The sequence below is a fragment of the Bombina bombina genome, chromosome 4 (genome assembly GCF_027579735.1).
Source record: "Bombina bombina isolate aBomBom1 chromosome 4, aBomBom1.pri, whole genome shotgun sequence".
NCBI lineage: Eukaryota > Metazoa > Chordata > Amphibia > Anura > Bombinatoridae > Bombina > Bombina bombina.
Window position 1 is genome coordinate 315,381,948 of NC_069502.1, and position 16,269 is coordinate 315,398,216.

Here is a 16,269-nt window from a genome sequence, read left to right on the forward strand (position 1 = left end):
TCAAAATTTATGTTAAATCTATGTATTTAGCTATTTTAGCTAGAAGAGCTTTATGGCTCAAATCTTGGAATGTTGACATGGTATCCAAGTCTAGATTACTATCTCTTTCTTTCCATGGTAACAATTTATTTGGTTCTCAGTTGGATTCAATTATTTCAACTATCACTGGGGGGAAGGGAGTTTTTTTTTCTCAGGATAAAAGATCTAAGGGTAAATCTAAAGCTTCTAATCGTTTTCGTTCTTTTCATCAGAACAAGGAACAGAAAACCAATCCTTCCCCTAAAGACGCTGGTTCCAATTGGAAACCTTCTTCAAGTTGGAATAAATCTAAGTCTTTTAAGAAACCAAAGCCAGCCCCAAAGTCTGCTTGAAGGTGCGGTCCTTGATCCAGTTCAGCTGGTGGGGGGCAGATTGAAATTATTCCAAAACATTTGGTCAGATTCTGTTCAAAATCAGTGGATTTAGAGTATTGTCTCTCATGGGTATCGAATAGGTTTCAGAGTAAGACCTCCTGTGAGAAGATTCTTTCTCTCTCAAGTTCCAGCAAATCCGGTGAGGCTCAGGCTTTTCTGAAGTGTTTCAGATCAATAGCTTTCAGGGGTAATAATACCAGTTCCCTTTCAGGAACAGGGTCTGGGGTTTTATTCAAATCTATTCTTTGTCCCAAAGAAAGAAAATTAATTCAGGCCAGTTCTGGATCTGAAGTTTTTGAATCGTTTTGTGAAAGTCCAAACTTTCAAGATGGTGACTATGAGGACTATTTTGCCTTTTTGTTTAGCAAGGTCATTATATGTCCACGATAGACTTACAGGATGCATATCTTCACATTCCGATTCAACCAGACCACTATCAGTTTCTGAGATTCTCTTTTCCAGACAAGCATTACCAATTTGTCGCTCTTCCATTTGGCCTAGCAACAGCTCCAAATATCTTTTCGAAGGTTCTCGGTGCCCTTCTATCTAATCGGAAAACAGGGTATTGCAGTGTGTCCTTATTTGAAAGATATCTTGGTACTAGCTCAGTCTTTACATTTAGCCGAATCTCACACAAATCAACTAGTGTTGTTTCTTCAAAGACATGGTTGAAGGATCAATTTACCAAAGAGTTTCTTGATTCCTTATACAAGGGTCACCATTTTAGGTTTCCAGATAGTTTGTGTCCATGACTCTGTCCTTAGCAGACAAGAGACTAATGAAATTGGTTTCAGCTTGTCGAAACCTTCAGTCTCAATCATTCCCTTCAGTGGCTATGTGCATGGAAGTTTTAGGTCTCATGACTGCAGCATCAGACGAGATCCCCTTTGTTCGTTTTCATATGAGACCTCTGCAGCTTTGTATGCTGAATCAATGGTGCAGGGATTATTCTCAGATATCACAATTGATATACTGAAATCCCAACATTCAACTCTCTCTCCGACTTGGTGGTTAGACCATCATCGTTTAATTCAGGGGGCCTCTTTGATGATGGCTTCAATGGACATAGTTCCCTTTGCTCGGTTCCATATGAGAGCACTTCAGTTATGCATGCTCAGTCAATGGAACGGCGATTATGCAGACCTCTCTGAGGATAGTTCTGGATCAGTCGACAAGAGACTGCCGTGGTGGCTGTCTTAAAGCATGTCCCCTGGGACAGATGTTCTTGAGAGACCCTCTTGGGTGATTGTGACCACGGACGCCAGCCTGATGGGCTGCGGAGCGGTCTGGGTCTCGTTGAAGGCGCGCAGGGACTTTGGTCTCAAGAGGAATCAACTCTCCACATAAACATTCTGGAATTTGGAGGGAACACAGAGTTCCTTAGCCATGAAGGAAGTGGCGAGAATCCTTCATCTATCTGCCATCCACATCCCAGGAGTGAACAATTGGGAAGCAGATTTTCTGAGCAGACAGACTTTTCATCCCGGGGAGTGGGAACTTCATTCGGAAGTGTTCGCCAGGTTAACAATTAGATGGGGATTACCGGAATTGGACCTGATGGCGTCTCATCAGAACGCCAAGCTTCCAAAGTACGGTTTGAGGTCAAGGGATCCTTGGGCCTTTCTGATAGGTGCTCTGGCAGTTCCTTGGAACTTCAGGTTGGTATATCTGTTTCCTCAGTTTGCTCTCCTTCCACTAGTCATTGCTCGGATAAAGCAGGAGAGAGCGTTGGTGATTCTAATAGCTCTTGCGTGGTATCGCAGGATCTAGTATGCAGATCTAGTGGAAATGTCGTCTCTACCTCCGTGGAGACTACCTCTGAGGAAGGAACTTCTACTTCAGGGGCCCTTTCTTCATCCAAATCTTGTTTCTCTGAAGCTGACTGCTTGGAGATTGAACACTTCATTCTAGCTAAGCTTGGCTTTTCCGAGTCGGTCATTGAGACCATGATTCAAGCTCGTAAGCCGGTCACTAGAAAGATTTACCACAAGATATGGCGTAAATATCTTTATTGGTGTGAGTCTTAGGGATATTCTTGGAGTAGGATCAGGATTCTAAGAATTCTGTCCTTTCTCCAGGAAGGCTTGGAGAAGGGGGTTATCTGTCAGTACCCTGAAGGCCCAGATTTCTGCACAATCTATTTTGTTGCATAAGTATCTGGCGGACGTGCCAGATGTACAATCTTTTTGTCAGACCTTGGTTAGAATCAGACCAGTGTTTAAATCTGTTGCTCCACCTTGGAGCCTTAACCTTGTTCTCAAAGTTTTTCAACGGGCTCCGTTTGAGCCTATGCATTCCATAGATATTAAGTTGCTACCTTGGAAGGTTTTGTTTCTTACTGCCATTTCTTCTGCCCGGAGGGTTTCTGAACTCTCAGCTTTGCAGTGTGATTCTCCTTATCTCATATTTCATGCAGATAAGGCAGTTCTATGTACCAAGTTTGGTTTTCTTCCTAAGGTTGTTTCAGACAGAAATATTAACCAGGAAATTGTGGTTTCTTCTCTTTGTCCTAATCCTCATAAGGAACGTTTGTTACACAACCTGGATGTTGTGCATGCTCTTAATTTTTATTTGCAGGCGACCAAAGGTTTTCGCCAGTCTTCAGCATTGTTTGTGTGTGTTTCTGGGAAATGCAAGGGTCAGAAAGCTACTGCCTCTTCCCTTTCTCTTTGGTTGAGAAGTATTATTCGTTTGGCATATGAGACTGCTGGACAGCAGCCTCCTGAGAGAATCACAGATCATTCTACTAGGGCTGTTTCTTCTTCTTGGGCTTTCAAGAATAAGGCCTCTGTACAACAGATTTGCAAGGCTGCAACCTGGTCTTTGTACACTTTTTCAAAGTTTTATAAATTTTATACTTTTGCCTCGGCTGAGGCTTCTTTTGGGAGAAGGTTTTGCAAGTGGTGTGGTGCCTTCTGTTTAGGTTACCTGTCTTGTCCCTCCCTAATCATCTGTGTCCTCTAGCTTGGGTATTGATTCCCAACAGTAATGGACGATTCCGTGGACTCACCGTGTCTTAAGAAAGATAAGAAAATTTATGCTTACCTGATAAATGTATTTATTTCTAGACACGGGGAGTCCACGGCCCACCCTTAATTTCAGACAGTTGTTTTTTTGTTTTTATCTAAATCTCAGGCACCTCTACACCTTGTGTTATTTCCTTTCTGTCCCTTTCCTTCGGTCAAATGACTGGGGGTTGTGGGAAGGGAAGTGATACTTAACAGCTTTGCTGTGGTGCTCTTTGCCGCCTCCTGCTGGCCAGAAGTGATATTCCCAACAGTAATTGATTCTGTGGACTCACCGATTCTAGAAATAAATAAATTTATCAGGTAAACATAAATTTTGATATATATATATATATATATATATATATATATATATATATATATATATATATATATATATATATATATATACATATACATACACACACACATACGTACACACACACACGTACACACACGTACACACACACACATACGTACACACACACAGAGGACATCAGCGCCATACCGTGTATAATAGATGCCCTGTATCTATTTACAAAATGTTATATAATACCAGAATGCCTTGTCAAATTCAAAAATCTTTTTAATCTGATTTTAAATACAAACCTACTTTACAGGAATTGTATAATTGCTTTTTGTTCCTTCACACAAAATTTCACAGCTTGTATTTTACATTCAACATTGTAGTCATGCAGTTTTCTTGGTAGAGTAAAATTTTATGAAACTGTAGCTGTGGTCAAAGTCCTGAAATGGCCCTAGCTATACCAGGAATTAGCATGTGTTTGCTGTTTATACAGTAGTGTATACGTAACAGGAGCTGCTTGGCATTTCTAAACATTTAACTATTAACAAACATTTAAAACATAAGAGCAGTATAGATGCATACATAATTGCCCCCATAATTGTACACGTTGCATGCCATTCCATTGATTTCTCAGAGAGCCCTGGAATTACTTTCACGTAATAGCCTGATGAAAGAAATAGTAACATTACTTCCAAAAATGTATTTTCCTTATTTAAGTTTCCTTTTTTTTTCCTCCTACTAGGACCTGGTAAAAAGCCATTTGATGTATGCTGTGAGAGAAGAAGTGGAAGTCCTAAAGGAACAAATAAAGGAATTAATTGAAAAAAACTCTACGCTTGAACGCGAGAATGCACTGTTAAAATCTCTTTCCAACAGTGATCAGTTGTCTCAACTTTCAACCCAAGTTAGTCTAAGTACTTGCCAGCAGCAGCAACAGCCTCCTGTGACTACTGCTACCCTCACTGCTTCACAGACAGCACTACCCCCGCAACAACCGAATGTCTCCTCAGCATAAAGAATAGGCACTGCTTTCTGGCTTTGTTCCGCAAAAAAAGAAAAACAAAAAAAGAAATCAATCTGTCCTTGTGTGCCACTGCTGTTTTTCACTTCAAAAACTGTAAAAAAAAAAAAAAAAAAAAAAAAAGACAAAAAAAATCAACAAACCGAAAATGAGAAAAAAAATGAAAGCAAATAGCCATGCTTCATTTGTGTGTTTGGCCTTTTCAGTATTAGACAATCATTCTCCCAGACCTCTCTCAATGCGAGAGAGGAGTGATACCTATTGCATTGTGCGCAGTGGTTTCGTCTATATGTTAGATACTGACCACTTACATTGAAGATGTTAACCTGTTGAGTATCAGGGGATTTACAGCACAAAACTCTTCTGTTACTTGAGTAGGTTAAAGCAGCATTTTGTGTTTTGAAAAATCTTTTTTCATCATAAATATGATGCTTATCAGAATATCATTTAATTGCATGATATATGTATGTTGTATTAGGTTATTGCCTAATCATACTGTTTAATATTGTACTTATTAATAAATACAGATGTGATCGCATGCAAAAATATTCCAATTTTGAGTGTTTCATCTGCTTTAGCCCACTTGTATTAAAGGGTTCTGGCTCTGATTGAAGGCTTAAATTAGAATTTGCAGCTTAAGTTCTACTGCTCATCTGTAGTTTTTTCTTTTCCAGTTGCCTGAATCTGAAGCATACAGAGTGTTCTTTGTTAATCATTTATGTATGCTTCAAAGCTGCTTGTTGTAGTAGAGTTTGCAGGCAGCTGTGGCCGAATCACCATATTGGCTATCTTAAGTAATATACCAGCCGGCCACTTTCTATATATACGTTCCTCTAACAATGATGATACAATATTTTTGTATGCTATACAATTGCTATTGAATAGCTTTTTAGTACTTTTCCTCCAAATTGAATTATGAAAGACAAAAGGCTTTTAAAGCTAAATAGGCCTTTCTGCTTCCTCAGACAGCACAGTGGGTTGTTTAAAGTGTATTTGGAACTTGATCACTAGCACGTATAAGTCTTTTACTTAATACCACCCCTCCCATTTATAGTCTTTAACATAAAATGCTGCTTTAAACTAGGAACATCTGCTCTTTAGCACAGAGCAAAAGGTTCTGATCTTGTGGTGGCTCTCCCAAGGTTATGTCACCCTTGGATACTCTGAGCCATGTTATGTCAGTACTAGGTAAAAACTATTCATTGTATTTGAGAGCCACCGTACTTAAAGTATAAATAACATTTGCCTCTTAGTTTCATTTATAGTTGTTTTTATTTATTACAGGGCTGCTATTTTCATGTGTATGAACAATGTCACAAAGTTTCTTTATTTTTTTTATTTTTTTTCTTGAAAATAAATGTAAGTATCGCTAAATAAGACAAAATAGACAGGATTTCATTTAGTAGGTTAAATGTTTAGGCAATAACTGTGCAAACCTATCCTGGCATATAATCTAACACTAACCGCTGTTTTACTTTTGGTATTTATTTTTTAAAATAGTTAAGACCCAGTCTGAATGTAAATTTTGTAAACAGTGTAAGTATGCAACCATAATGCACCTGTACAGCAAAGCAACAGTTCTGATTCTAAAATAAATGATAGATTAGCTATTTTGATGAAGAAAACTTTGTTCTTTTCTTTGCGACTGTAAGAGAGAAAGTTTGCCATGATTCTATGCTTTTTAGACATTTTATGTTATAATTTTTTTAGGGTGGGATGTAAAAGAAAACTGTGAAATTGTTCAACCTACTTTGTAACCAAAGAAGCAAAGCTGTGTAATTTTTTTTTTTTTATTCTGTTATGCACATTTTCTGTATTTTTATTTAGTGTTCTCTCATTCACATTTTCTTTTTGCTGTTTAGCATGATCTGCATGATTTATAGTCTCTGAACCACTTTGGTACCTCATGTTTTTTTTGTCCAGCACTCTTATTGTAATATGTAATCTGTGAACTACGTCAAATAAACGGAGCAAACAGCTGGTGTTGGTGGAGATAAACTAGTGTAAAAAAATAAATATATATATATATACACTAGTTACAACACACACAAAAGCAAACAAAATGAAGTGAGCCATCCTTTGTTCATTACATGGTGTTATGAATTTCGTATGCAGAAAAGTTTTTTGTTACATTGCAGATTTTAATGTATTTAATAAATGCAACATGCAGATTAAGTACAGTGTATAACGAGTATTTAAATTAAAAAAATGTACATTTCATAAATAGATTTGCGAGAGAATCATTTTGTGTATACTAACACAAGTCTGTTAGAACTTATTGTAAAGATTATATATATATATTTTAACACCTTTTCTGAAATTAAATTCCCATTTTGTTGAATTATTTGCCTGTAGAATATGTTCAAACTGCTCTTGCTGCATTTTAGTGCAATTGTGGGGCTTTTTGTTACCCAAAGTAAAATAAACATAATTGGGGTAATTGATATTTTGGTAGCTGATTGTTGAGGCTTACTGGAGACATAAATTTAAACTTTGTGTTGATTAGAAATAGTCCCTTACATTAAAATTTCATATTTTCTCTTAAAGGGACATTAAACACTAAATAAATGCTATGTAAAATGATGCATTCAAAGAAAAGATTAGTCTTAAAATAACATGTAGATGTATTTTTTAAAGTTTCATTAGCTGGTTAAATATTGACAATATAAGTGTAAAGTTTTGTTGTCTATAAAACAATGGGAGCTGCCATGTTGTAACTTAGGTTACCTTCTCTGCTGTGGCCAATTAGGGACAGTTATAAATGGGTCACTAGGGTAAGCAGCCAATGGCTGTGTGGAATATGTGTTCTGCACTTCCATTTCTAACAGGAACTAAAATGCTCACAATTTCACAATGGAATTACAGGAAAAGGGGACAAAATAAATGATGAAAGTATATTGCAAAGTTTTTTCTACATATATGAGTTATAATTTTATATTACCATCTCAAAGTGTTTAATGTCCCTTTAATGCTCAAATGACACTTTAATTTTATATATATATATATATATATATATAGTTTTCTTCTTAAATGGAAAGCGTTCACAGCTGCATTCATTACTTTTAGGAAATAAGAACCTGGCCACGAGGAGGAGGCAAAGACAACCCAGCAAAAGGCTTAAACATTCCTCCCACTCTTCTTATCCCCCAGTCATTCTTTGCCTTTCGTCCCAGAAGGTTGGCAGAGAAGTGTCAGAATTTTTTTTTTTTTTTGTCTCTTATGGAGGGTAGTACTCTTAAGCATGGGGCAGGAGTTTTTATGTAGTCTTGTCAGTCTCTCAGTTAGGGCTTGGATGAAAGTTAGAGTCCGGAGATGCAGGGAGAGTCTTTCTGAGAAACCATCTCAACTCATGTTAACAGCTCCTCAAGCAATCTGCGTTGTCTAACTTCACTCTGCTGCCTGCTTTCTTCTCTCAAGTCCATGGCGGAGGCGATGTCACTGTTCGTCACACTTGAAAGGCCATGTTCCTCTTCCACGGCGTAGATTCCGGTAAGATTGTTTCATTTTACTTTATCATCAATATACTGTAATGTGAATGTGTTCCTTGCGGGTCTAACTTATCATAAGGGTCTCAGTGAGTCTCTTGTAGTATCTTGGAATCGAGGGTTAATATCTCCTGAGGGAGGTTATTGAACAGGGGGGTTTGTAATCATGTTTATGTAATTGAACCTGCTTATGTGTGATGTTTATGGGCTCGTGGTTTGGAACATTGAGGCCTTTGGAAGTGACGCAGCCTTTTGGTTGGCTGCACTTTTTTGGACTTTATGGTTTACCATGTGTTCGGGCGTGGTTACGTTTCGTTCTCCATTTCCGCATTCCCGACCGTGTGGCAAAGGAAATGTTCTAGTCCGCAGGGGTCAGGTGCCGTTTTTGTTTGTACTACTTTTGTCCATATTTATATTTCTCCAACATAGGTGTGTCCGGTCCACGGCGTCATCCTTACTTGTGGGATATTCTCTTCCCCAACAGGAAATGGCAAAGAGCCCAGCAAAGCTGGTCACATGATCCCTCCTAGGCTCCGCCTTCCCCAGTCATTCTCTTTGCCGTTGTACAGGCAACATCTCCACGGAGATGGCTTAGAGTTTTTTGGTGTTTAAATGTAGTTTTTATTCTTCAATCAAAAGTTTGTTATTTTAAAATAGTGCTGGTATGTACTATTTACTCTGAAACAGAAAAGTGATGAAGATTTCTGTTTGTAAGAGGAAAATGATTTTAGCAACCGTTACTAAAATCGATGGCTGTTTCCACACAGGACTGTTGAGAGGAATTAACTTCAGTTGGGGGAAACAGTGAGCAGACTTTTGCTGCTTGAGGTATGACACATTTCTAACAAGACGATGTAATGCTGGAAGCTGTCATTTTCCCTATGGGATCCGGTAAGCCATTTTTATTACATAAGAATAAAGGGCTTCACAAGGGCTTTTAAGACTGGTAGACATTTTCTGGGCTAAAACGATTGATATATAAGCATTTTTAATACTTCATAGCTTTGAGGAATTATTTTATTCTTGGGAATTATGTAAAATAACCGGCAGGCACTGTATTGGACACCTTATTCTCTAGGGGCTTTCCCTAATCATAGGCAGAGCCTCATTTTCGCGCCTCTATTGCGCACTTGTTTTTGGGAAGCATGACATGCAGATGCATGTGTGAGGAGCTCTGATACATAGAAAAGGCTTTCTGAAGGCGTCATTTGGTATCGTATTCCCCTTTGGGCTTGGTTGGGTCTCAGCAAAGCAGATACCAGGGACTGTATAGGGGTTAAATATAAAAACGGCTCCGGTTCCGTTATTTTAAGAGTTAAAGCTTTCAAATTTGGTGTGCAATACTTTTAAGGCTTTAAGACACTGTGGTGAAATTTTGGTGAATTTTGAACAATTCCTTCATACTTTTTCACATTTGCAGTAATAAAGTGTGTTCAGTTTAAAATTTAAAGTGACAGTAACGGTTTTATTTTAAAACGTTTTTTGTACTTTGTTATCAAGTTTATGCCTGTTTAACATGTCTGAACTACCAGATAGACTATGTTCTGTATGTGGGGAAGCCAAGGTTCCTTCTCATTTAAATAGATGTGATTTATGTGACACAAAATTTAGAAAAAATTATGCCCAAGATGATTCCTCAAGTGAGGGGAGTAAGCATGGTACTGCATCATCCCCTCCTTCGTCTACGCCAGTCTTGCCCACACAGGAGGCCCCTAGTACATCTAGTGCGCCAATACTCCTTACTATGCAACAATTAACGGCTGTAATGGATAATTCTATCAAAAACATTTTAGCCAAAATGCCCACTTATCAGCGAAAGCGTGACTGCTCTGTTTTAGAAAATACGGAAGAGCATGAGGACGCTGATGATATTGGTTCTGAAGTGCCCCTACACCAGTCTGAGGGGGCCAGGGAGGTTTTGTCTGAGGGAGAAATTTCAGATTCAGGGAAAATTTCTCAACAAGCTGAACCTGATGTGATTACATTCAAATTTAAATTGGAACATCTCCGCGCTCTGCTTAAGGAGGTGTTATCTACTCTGGATGATTGTGAGAATTTGGTCATTCCAGAGAAATTATGTAAGATGGACAAGTTCCTAGAGGTCCCGGGGCCCCCCGAAGCTTTTCCTATACCCAAGCGGGTGGCGGATATTGTAAACAAAGAATGGGAAAGGCCCGGCATACCTTTCGTCCCTCCCCCTATATTCAAGAAATTGTTTCCTATGGTCGACCCCAGAAAGGACTTATGGCAGACAGTCCCCAAGGTCGAGGGGGCGGTTTCTACTCTAAACAAACGCACCACTATACCCATAGAAGATAGTTGTGCTTTCAAAGATCCTATGGATAAAAAATTAGAGGGTTTGCTTAAAAAGATGTTTGTTCAGCAAGGTTACCTTCTACAACCAATTTCATGCATTGTTCCTGTCACTACAGCAGCGTGTTTCTGGTTCGATGAACTAGAAAAGGCGCTCAATAAAGATTCTTCTTATGAGGAGATTTTGGACAGAATTCATGCTCTCAAATTGGCTAACTCTTTCACCTTAGACGCCACTTTGCAATTGGCTAGATTAGCGGCGAAAAATTCTGGGTTTGCTATTGTGGCGCGCAGAGCGCTTTGGCTAAAATCTTGGTCAGCGGATGCGTCTTCCAAGAATAAATTGCTTAACATTCCTTTCAAGGGGAAAACGCTGTTTGGCCCTGACTTGAAAGAGATTATTTCTGATATCACTGGGGGTAAGGGCCACGCCCTTCCTCAGGATAGGTCTTTCAAGGCTAAAAATAAACCAAATTTTCGTCCCTTTCGCAGAAACGGACCAGCCACAAGTGCTACATCCTCTAAGCAAGAGGGTAATACTTCTCAAGCCAAGCCAGCCTGAAGGCCAATGCAAGGCTGGAACAAAGGTAAGCAGGCCAAGAAACCTGCCACTGCTACCAAGACAGCATGAGATGTTGGCCCCCGATCCGGGACCGGAACCGGTGGGGGGCAGACTCTCTCTCTTCGCTCAGGCTTGGGCAAGAGATGTTCTGGATCCTTGGGCGCTGGAAATAGTCTCCCAAGGTTATCTTCTGGAATTCAAGGGGCTTCCCCCAAAGGGGAGGTTCCACAGGTCTCAATTGTCTTCAGACCACATAAAAAAACAGGCATTCTTACATTGTGTAGAAGACCTGTTAAAAATGGGAGTGATTCATCCTGTTCCATTAGGAGAACAAGGGATGGGGTTCTACTCCAATCTGTTCATAGTTTCCAAAAAAGAGGGAACATTCAGACCAATCTTAGATCTCAAGATCCTAAACAAGTTTCTCAAGGTTCCATCGTTCAAAATGGAAACCATTCGAACAATTCTTCCTTCCATCCAGGAAGGTCAATTCATGACCACGGTGGATTTAAAGGATGCGTATCTACATATTCCTATCCACAAGGAACATCATCGGTTCCTAAGGTTCGCCTTTCTGGACAAGCATTTCCAGTTTGTGGCACTTCCGTTCGGATTAGCCACTGCTCCAAGAATTTTCACAAAGGTACTGGGGTCCCTTCTAGCGGTGCTAAGACCAAGGGGCATTGCAGTAGTACCTTACTTGGACGACATTCTGATTCAAGCGTCGTCCCTTCCACAAGCAAAGGCTCACACGGACATCGTCCTGGCCTTTCTCAGATCTCACGGGTGGAAAGTGAACGTAGAAAAAAGTTCTCTATCTCCGTCAACAAAAGTTCCCTTCTTGGGAACAATAATAGACTCCTTAGAAATGAGGATTTTTCTGACAGAGGCCAGAAAATCAAAACTTCTAAACTCTTGTCAAGTACTTCATTCTGTTCCTCTTCCTTCCATAGCGCAGTGCATGGAAGTAATAGGTTTGATGGTCGCGGCAATGGACATAGTTCCTTTTGCGCGAATTCATCTGAGACCATTACAACTGTGCATGCTCAGTCAGTGGAATGGGGATTATACAGACTTGTCTCCGACGATACAAGTAAATCAGAGGACCAGAGATTCACTCCGTTGGTGGCTGTCCCTGGACAACCTGTCACAGGGGATGAGCTTCCGCAGACCAGAGTGGGTCATTGTCACGACCGACGCCAGTCTGGTGGGCTGGGGCGCGGTCTGGGGACTCCTGAAAGCTCAGGGTCTTTGGTCTCGGGAAGAATCTCTTCTCCCGATAAATATTCTGGAATCAACCATCAGGGGGGAACAAGGAGTTCCCTGGCGATGGAAGAAGTGACCAAAATCATTCAATGGGCGGAGTCTCACTCCTGCCACTTGTCTGCAATCCACATTCCAGGAGTGGAAAATTGGGAAGCGGATTTTCTGAGTCGTCAGTCATTTCATCCGGGGGAGTGGGAACTCCATCCGGAAATCTTTGCCCAAATTACTCAGTTGTGGGGCATTCCAGACATGGATCTGATGGCCTCTCGTCAGAACTTCAAGGTTCCTTGCTACGGGTCCAGATCCAGGGATCCCAAGGCGACTCTAGTAGATGCACTAGTAGCACCTTGGACCTTCAAACTAGCGTATGTATTCCCACCGTTTCCTCTCATCCCCAGGCTGGTAGCCAGGATCTATCAGGAGAGGGCATCGGTGATCTTGATAGCTCCTGCGTGGCCACGCAGGACTTGGTATGCAGACCTGGTGAATATGTCATCAGCTCCACCATGGAAGCTACCTTTGAGACGGGACCTTCTTGTTCAAGGTCCGTTCGAACATCCGAATCTGGTCTCACTCCAACTGACTGCTTGGAGATTGAACGCTTGATTTTATCAAAGCGAGGGTTCTCAGATTCTGTCATTGATACTCTTGTTCAGGCCAGAAAGCCTGTAACTAGAAAAATCTACCATAAAATATGGAAAAGATATATCTGTTGGTGTGAATCTAAAGGATTCCCTTGGGACAAGATAAAAATTCCTAAGATTCTATCCTTTCTTCAAGAAGGTTTGGAGAAAGGATTATCTGCAAGTTCTTTGAAGGGACAGATTTCTGCTTTGTCTGTGTTACTTCACAAAAAAGCTGGCAGCTGTGCCAGATGTTCAAGCTTTTGTTCAGGCTCTGGTTAGAATCAAGCCTGTTTACAAACCTTTGACTCCTCCTTGGAGTCTCAATTTAGTTCTTTCAGTTCTTCAGGGGGTTCCGTTTGAACCCTTACATTCCGTTGATATTAAGTTATTATCTTGGAAAGTTTTGTTTTTGGTTGCAATTTCTTCTGCTAGAAGAGTTTCAGAGTTATCTGCTCTGCAGTGTTCTCCTCCTTATCTGGTGTTCCATGCAGATAAGTTGGTTTTGCGTACTAAACCTGGTTTTCTTCCGAAAGTTGTTTCTAACAAAAACATTAACCAGGAGATAGTCGTGCCTTCTTTGTGTCCGAATCCAGTTTCAAAGAAGGAACGTTTGTTGCACAATTTGGATGTAGTTCGTGCTCTAAAATTCTATTTAGATGCTACAAAGGATTTTAGACAAACATCTTCCTTGTTTGTTGTTTATTCTGGTAAAAGGAGAGGTCAAAAAGCAACTTCTACCTCTCTCTCTTTTTGGCTTAAAAGCATCATCAGATTGGCTTACGAGACTGCCGGACGGCAGCCTCCTGAAAGAATCACAGCTCATTCCACTAGGGCCGTGGCTTCCACATGGGCCTTCAAGAACGAGGCTTCTGTTGATCAGATATGTAAGGCAGCGACTTGGTCTTCACTGCACACTTTTACTAAATTTTACAAATTTGATACTTTTGCTTCTTCTGAGGCTATTTTTGGGAGAAAGGTTTTGCAAGCCGTGGTGCCTTCCATCTAGGTGACCTGATTTGCTCCCTCCCTTCATCCGTGTCCTAAAGCTTTGGTATTGGTTCCCACAAGTAAGGATGACGCCGTGGACCGGACACACCTATGTTGGAGAAAACAGAATTTATGTTTACCTGATAAATTACTTTCTCCAACGGTGTGTCCGGTCCACGGCCCGCCCTGGTTTTTTAATCAGGTCTGATCATTTATTTTCTTTAACTACAGTCACCACGGTATCATATGATTTCTCCTATGCAAATATTCCTCCTTTACGTCGGTCGAATGCCTGGGGAAGGCGGAGCCTAGGAGGGATCATGTGACCAGCTTTGCTGGGCTCTTTGCCATTTCCTGTTGGGGAAGAGAATATCCCACAAGTAAGGATGACGCCGTGGACCGGACACACCATTGGAGAAAGTAATTTATCAGGTAAACATAAATTCTGTTATCCTCTATCCAGTTAAGGAGGATTCTGATGCTGAGACTGTGCTGATTTCAGATTCAGTTATGGAGGATTCTGATACTGAGACTATTTTTATTTCAGATTCTGTGTCCGGTGACAAATCCGGATTGGCCTCGTTGACACATGTCAACCAATTTTGTTCCATATGCTATTTAAGAGCGCCTGGTTCCTTGGGATTGGGGAATCAAGGGACTGCTGAGCCATCTGCCTCTGGGAGTCCTGTCCTCCGAGAGGCGCTTTCCCTACCAATTCATACTTCTACACAGGCGGGTAACCCAGTTTCTGATTCCTCCATGCAGGGTGGCGTGTTCCCCCTGGAGGTTGTAGCATGTTTTCACTTCCACATAATGTTGGCGATTGTTCGCCTGCAGAGTCCAGACGTTTATTTGAGAATGTGCTTGTGCCGTATTGGGGAGGGCCTCTACAGTTCCCCGTGGGTGTAACTGTCCCTGAGTGTTGTGCCTTTCGTTACAGGATTGCGCGCCTTCCTGTATTGCTCAGACATGTTTTTCAGTTATTGAATGACCCTATCATTACCAGATACAGGGATTTTCAGTCTGCTAATTTGAATGGTGCACCTCATTAGACATGTGGGGATGAAGTAATCTCCTGATTGTAATTTGTTTGAGATATTTCCCAGTTTTTGAAAGATAGGGCTCCTGATGGGTTGTCTTTTATTTGTTTTTGTTTCCTTCGGGAACCTTCTGGGATTGATGGTCTTTATTACTTCTTCTGAAGTTGTTTTGGACATGTTAGTCCTATGTTGAAAATGACTGTTTCTCTTGTAAGGTGTATCCAGTCCACGGATTCATCCATTACTTGTGGGATATTCTCCTTCCCAACAGGTAGCTGCAAGAGGATCACCCACAGCAGAGCTGTCTATATAGCTCCTCCCCTAACTGCCACCTCAAGTCATTCTCTTGCAGCTCTCGACAAGGGAAGTAGCTAGAGAGATGTGGTGAATTAGTGTAGTTTATCTTCAATCAAAAGTTTGTTATTTTTAAACGGTGCCGGCGTTGTACTGTTTTTTGAGGTTTTTGATGATCTTAGCAGGTTGTAACTAAGGTCCACTGCTGTTCTCACACATAACTGAAGAGTATGAGGAAACTTCAGCTGGGAGAACGGCCTGCAGAATTAACTGCCCTGAGGTATGTTCAGTATATTATTTTCTAGAGGATGATAAGAACTAGAAAATGCTGACAGTGCCTGATATAGTTAAGGTAAGCCTGATTGCAGTGATTTAATAAACGACTGGCATCATGCTTGCAGTAAAAAGTAATTTTCATATTACTTTCTAGTATGGCTTAGTATGTAAAACGTTTGCATTTATATAAAGAACGTTTTTTACTGAGGTGATAAATCTTTGTTTGGGGCCTAGTTTTCCACATGGCTGTTATTTTACTCCTAGGAATAGTTTTTTTAGGCCCTCTGACTTTGAGTGCATGGTGGGAGGGGCCTATTTTCGCGCTCTAATTGCGCAGTTGTTTTTACATTCTGAGACATCCAGCTTCCCTGAAGGAGTCCCCTGACATTTTGGGCCTCTGTAAAGGGTTTTTGTGCCTACAAAAGTTGTTTTATGGGAAGGTAGGAGCCACAGTAGAGCTGTGGCAGTTTGCTTGTGACTGTTATAACGGTTTTTACCGTTTTTTTTGCTTCGTTTTTGAACCTGAGGGGTTAATCATCCATTTGCAAGTGGGTGCAATGCTATTTTAGTCTATTATATACACTGTAAAAATTTCATAGTTAACTGCTTTTTTCACTGTTTTGCAGTTTTTGTTTGTTTTTTTCCCTTAAAGGCACAGTACCGTTTTTTATAAT

The 16,269-nt window shown here is 40.5% G+C and overlaps 1 protein-coding gene across 2 annotated transcripts in view; it reads left to right on the top strand.

Moving 5' to 3' along the window:
- The window catches only part of TSC22D2 (TSC22 domain family member 2), a 95,375-nt gene extending 88,288 nt beyond the window's left edge, over window positions 1-7,087 (top strand). For both annotated transcript variants that reach the window (XM_053710033.1, XM_053710034.1), the window contains one exon: window positions 4,468-7,087. In XM_053710033.1, coding sequence (XP_053566008.1) covers window positions 4,468-4,740 — 273 coding nt within the window. In that variant the 3' untranslated portion in view covers window positions 4,741-7,087. The remainder of the gene's footprint in view (window positions 1-4,467) is intronic.
- Window positions 7,088-16,269: the final 9,182 nt, after the last annotated feature.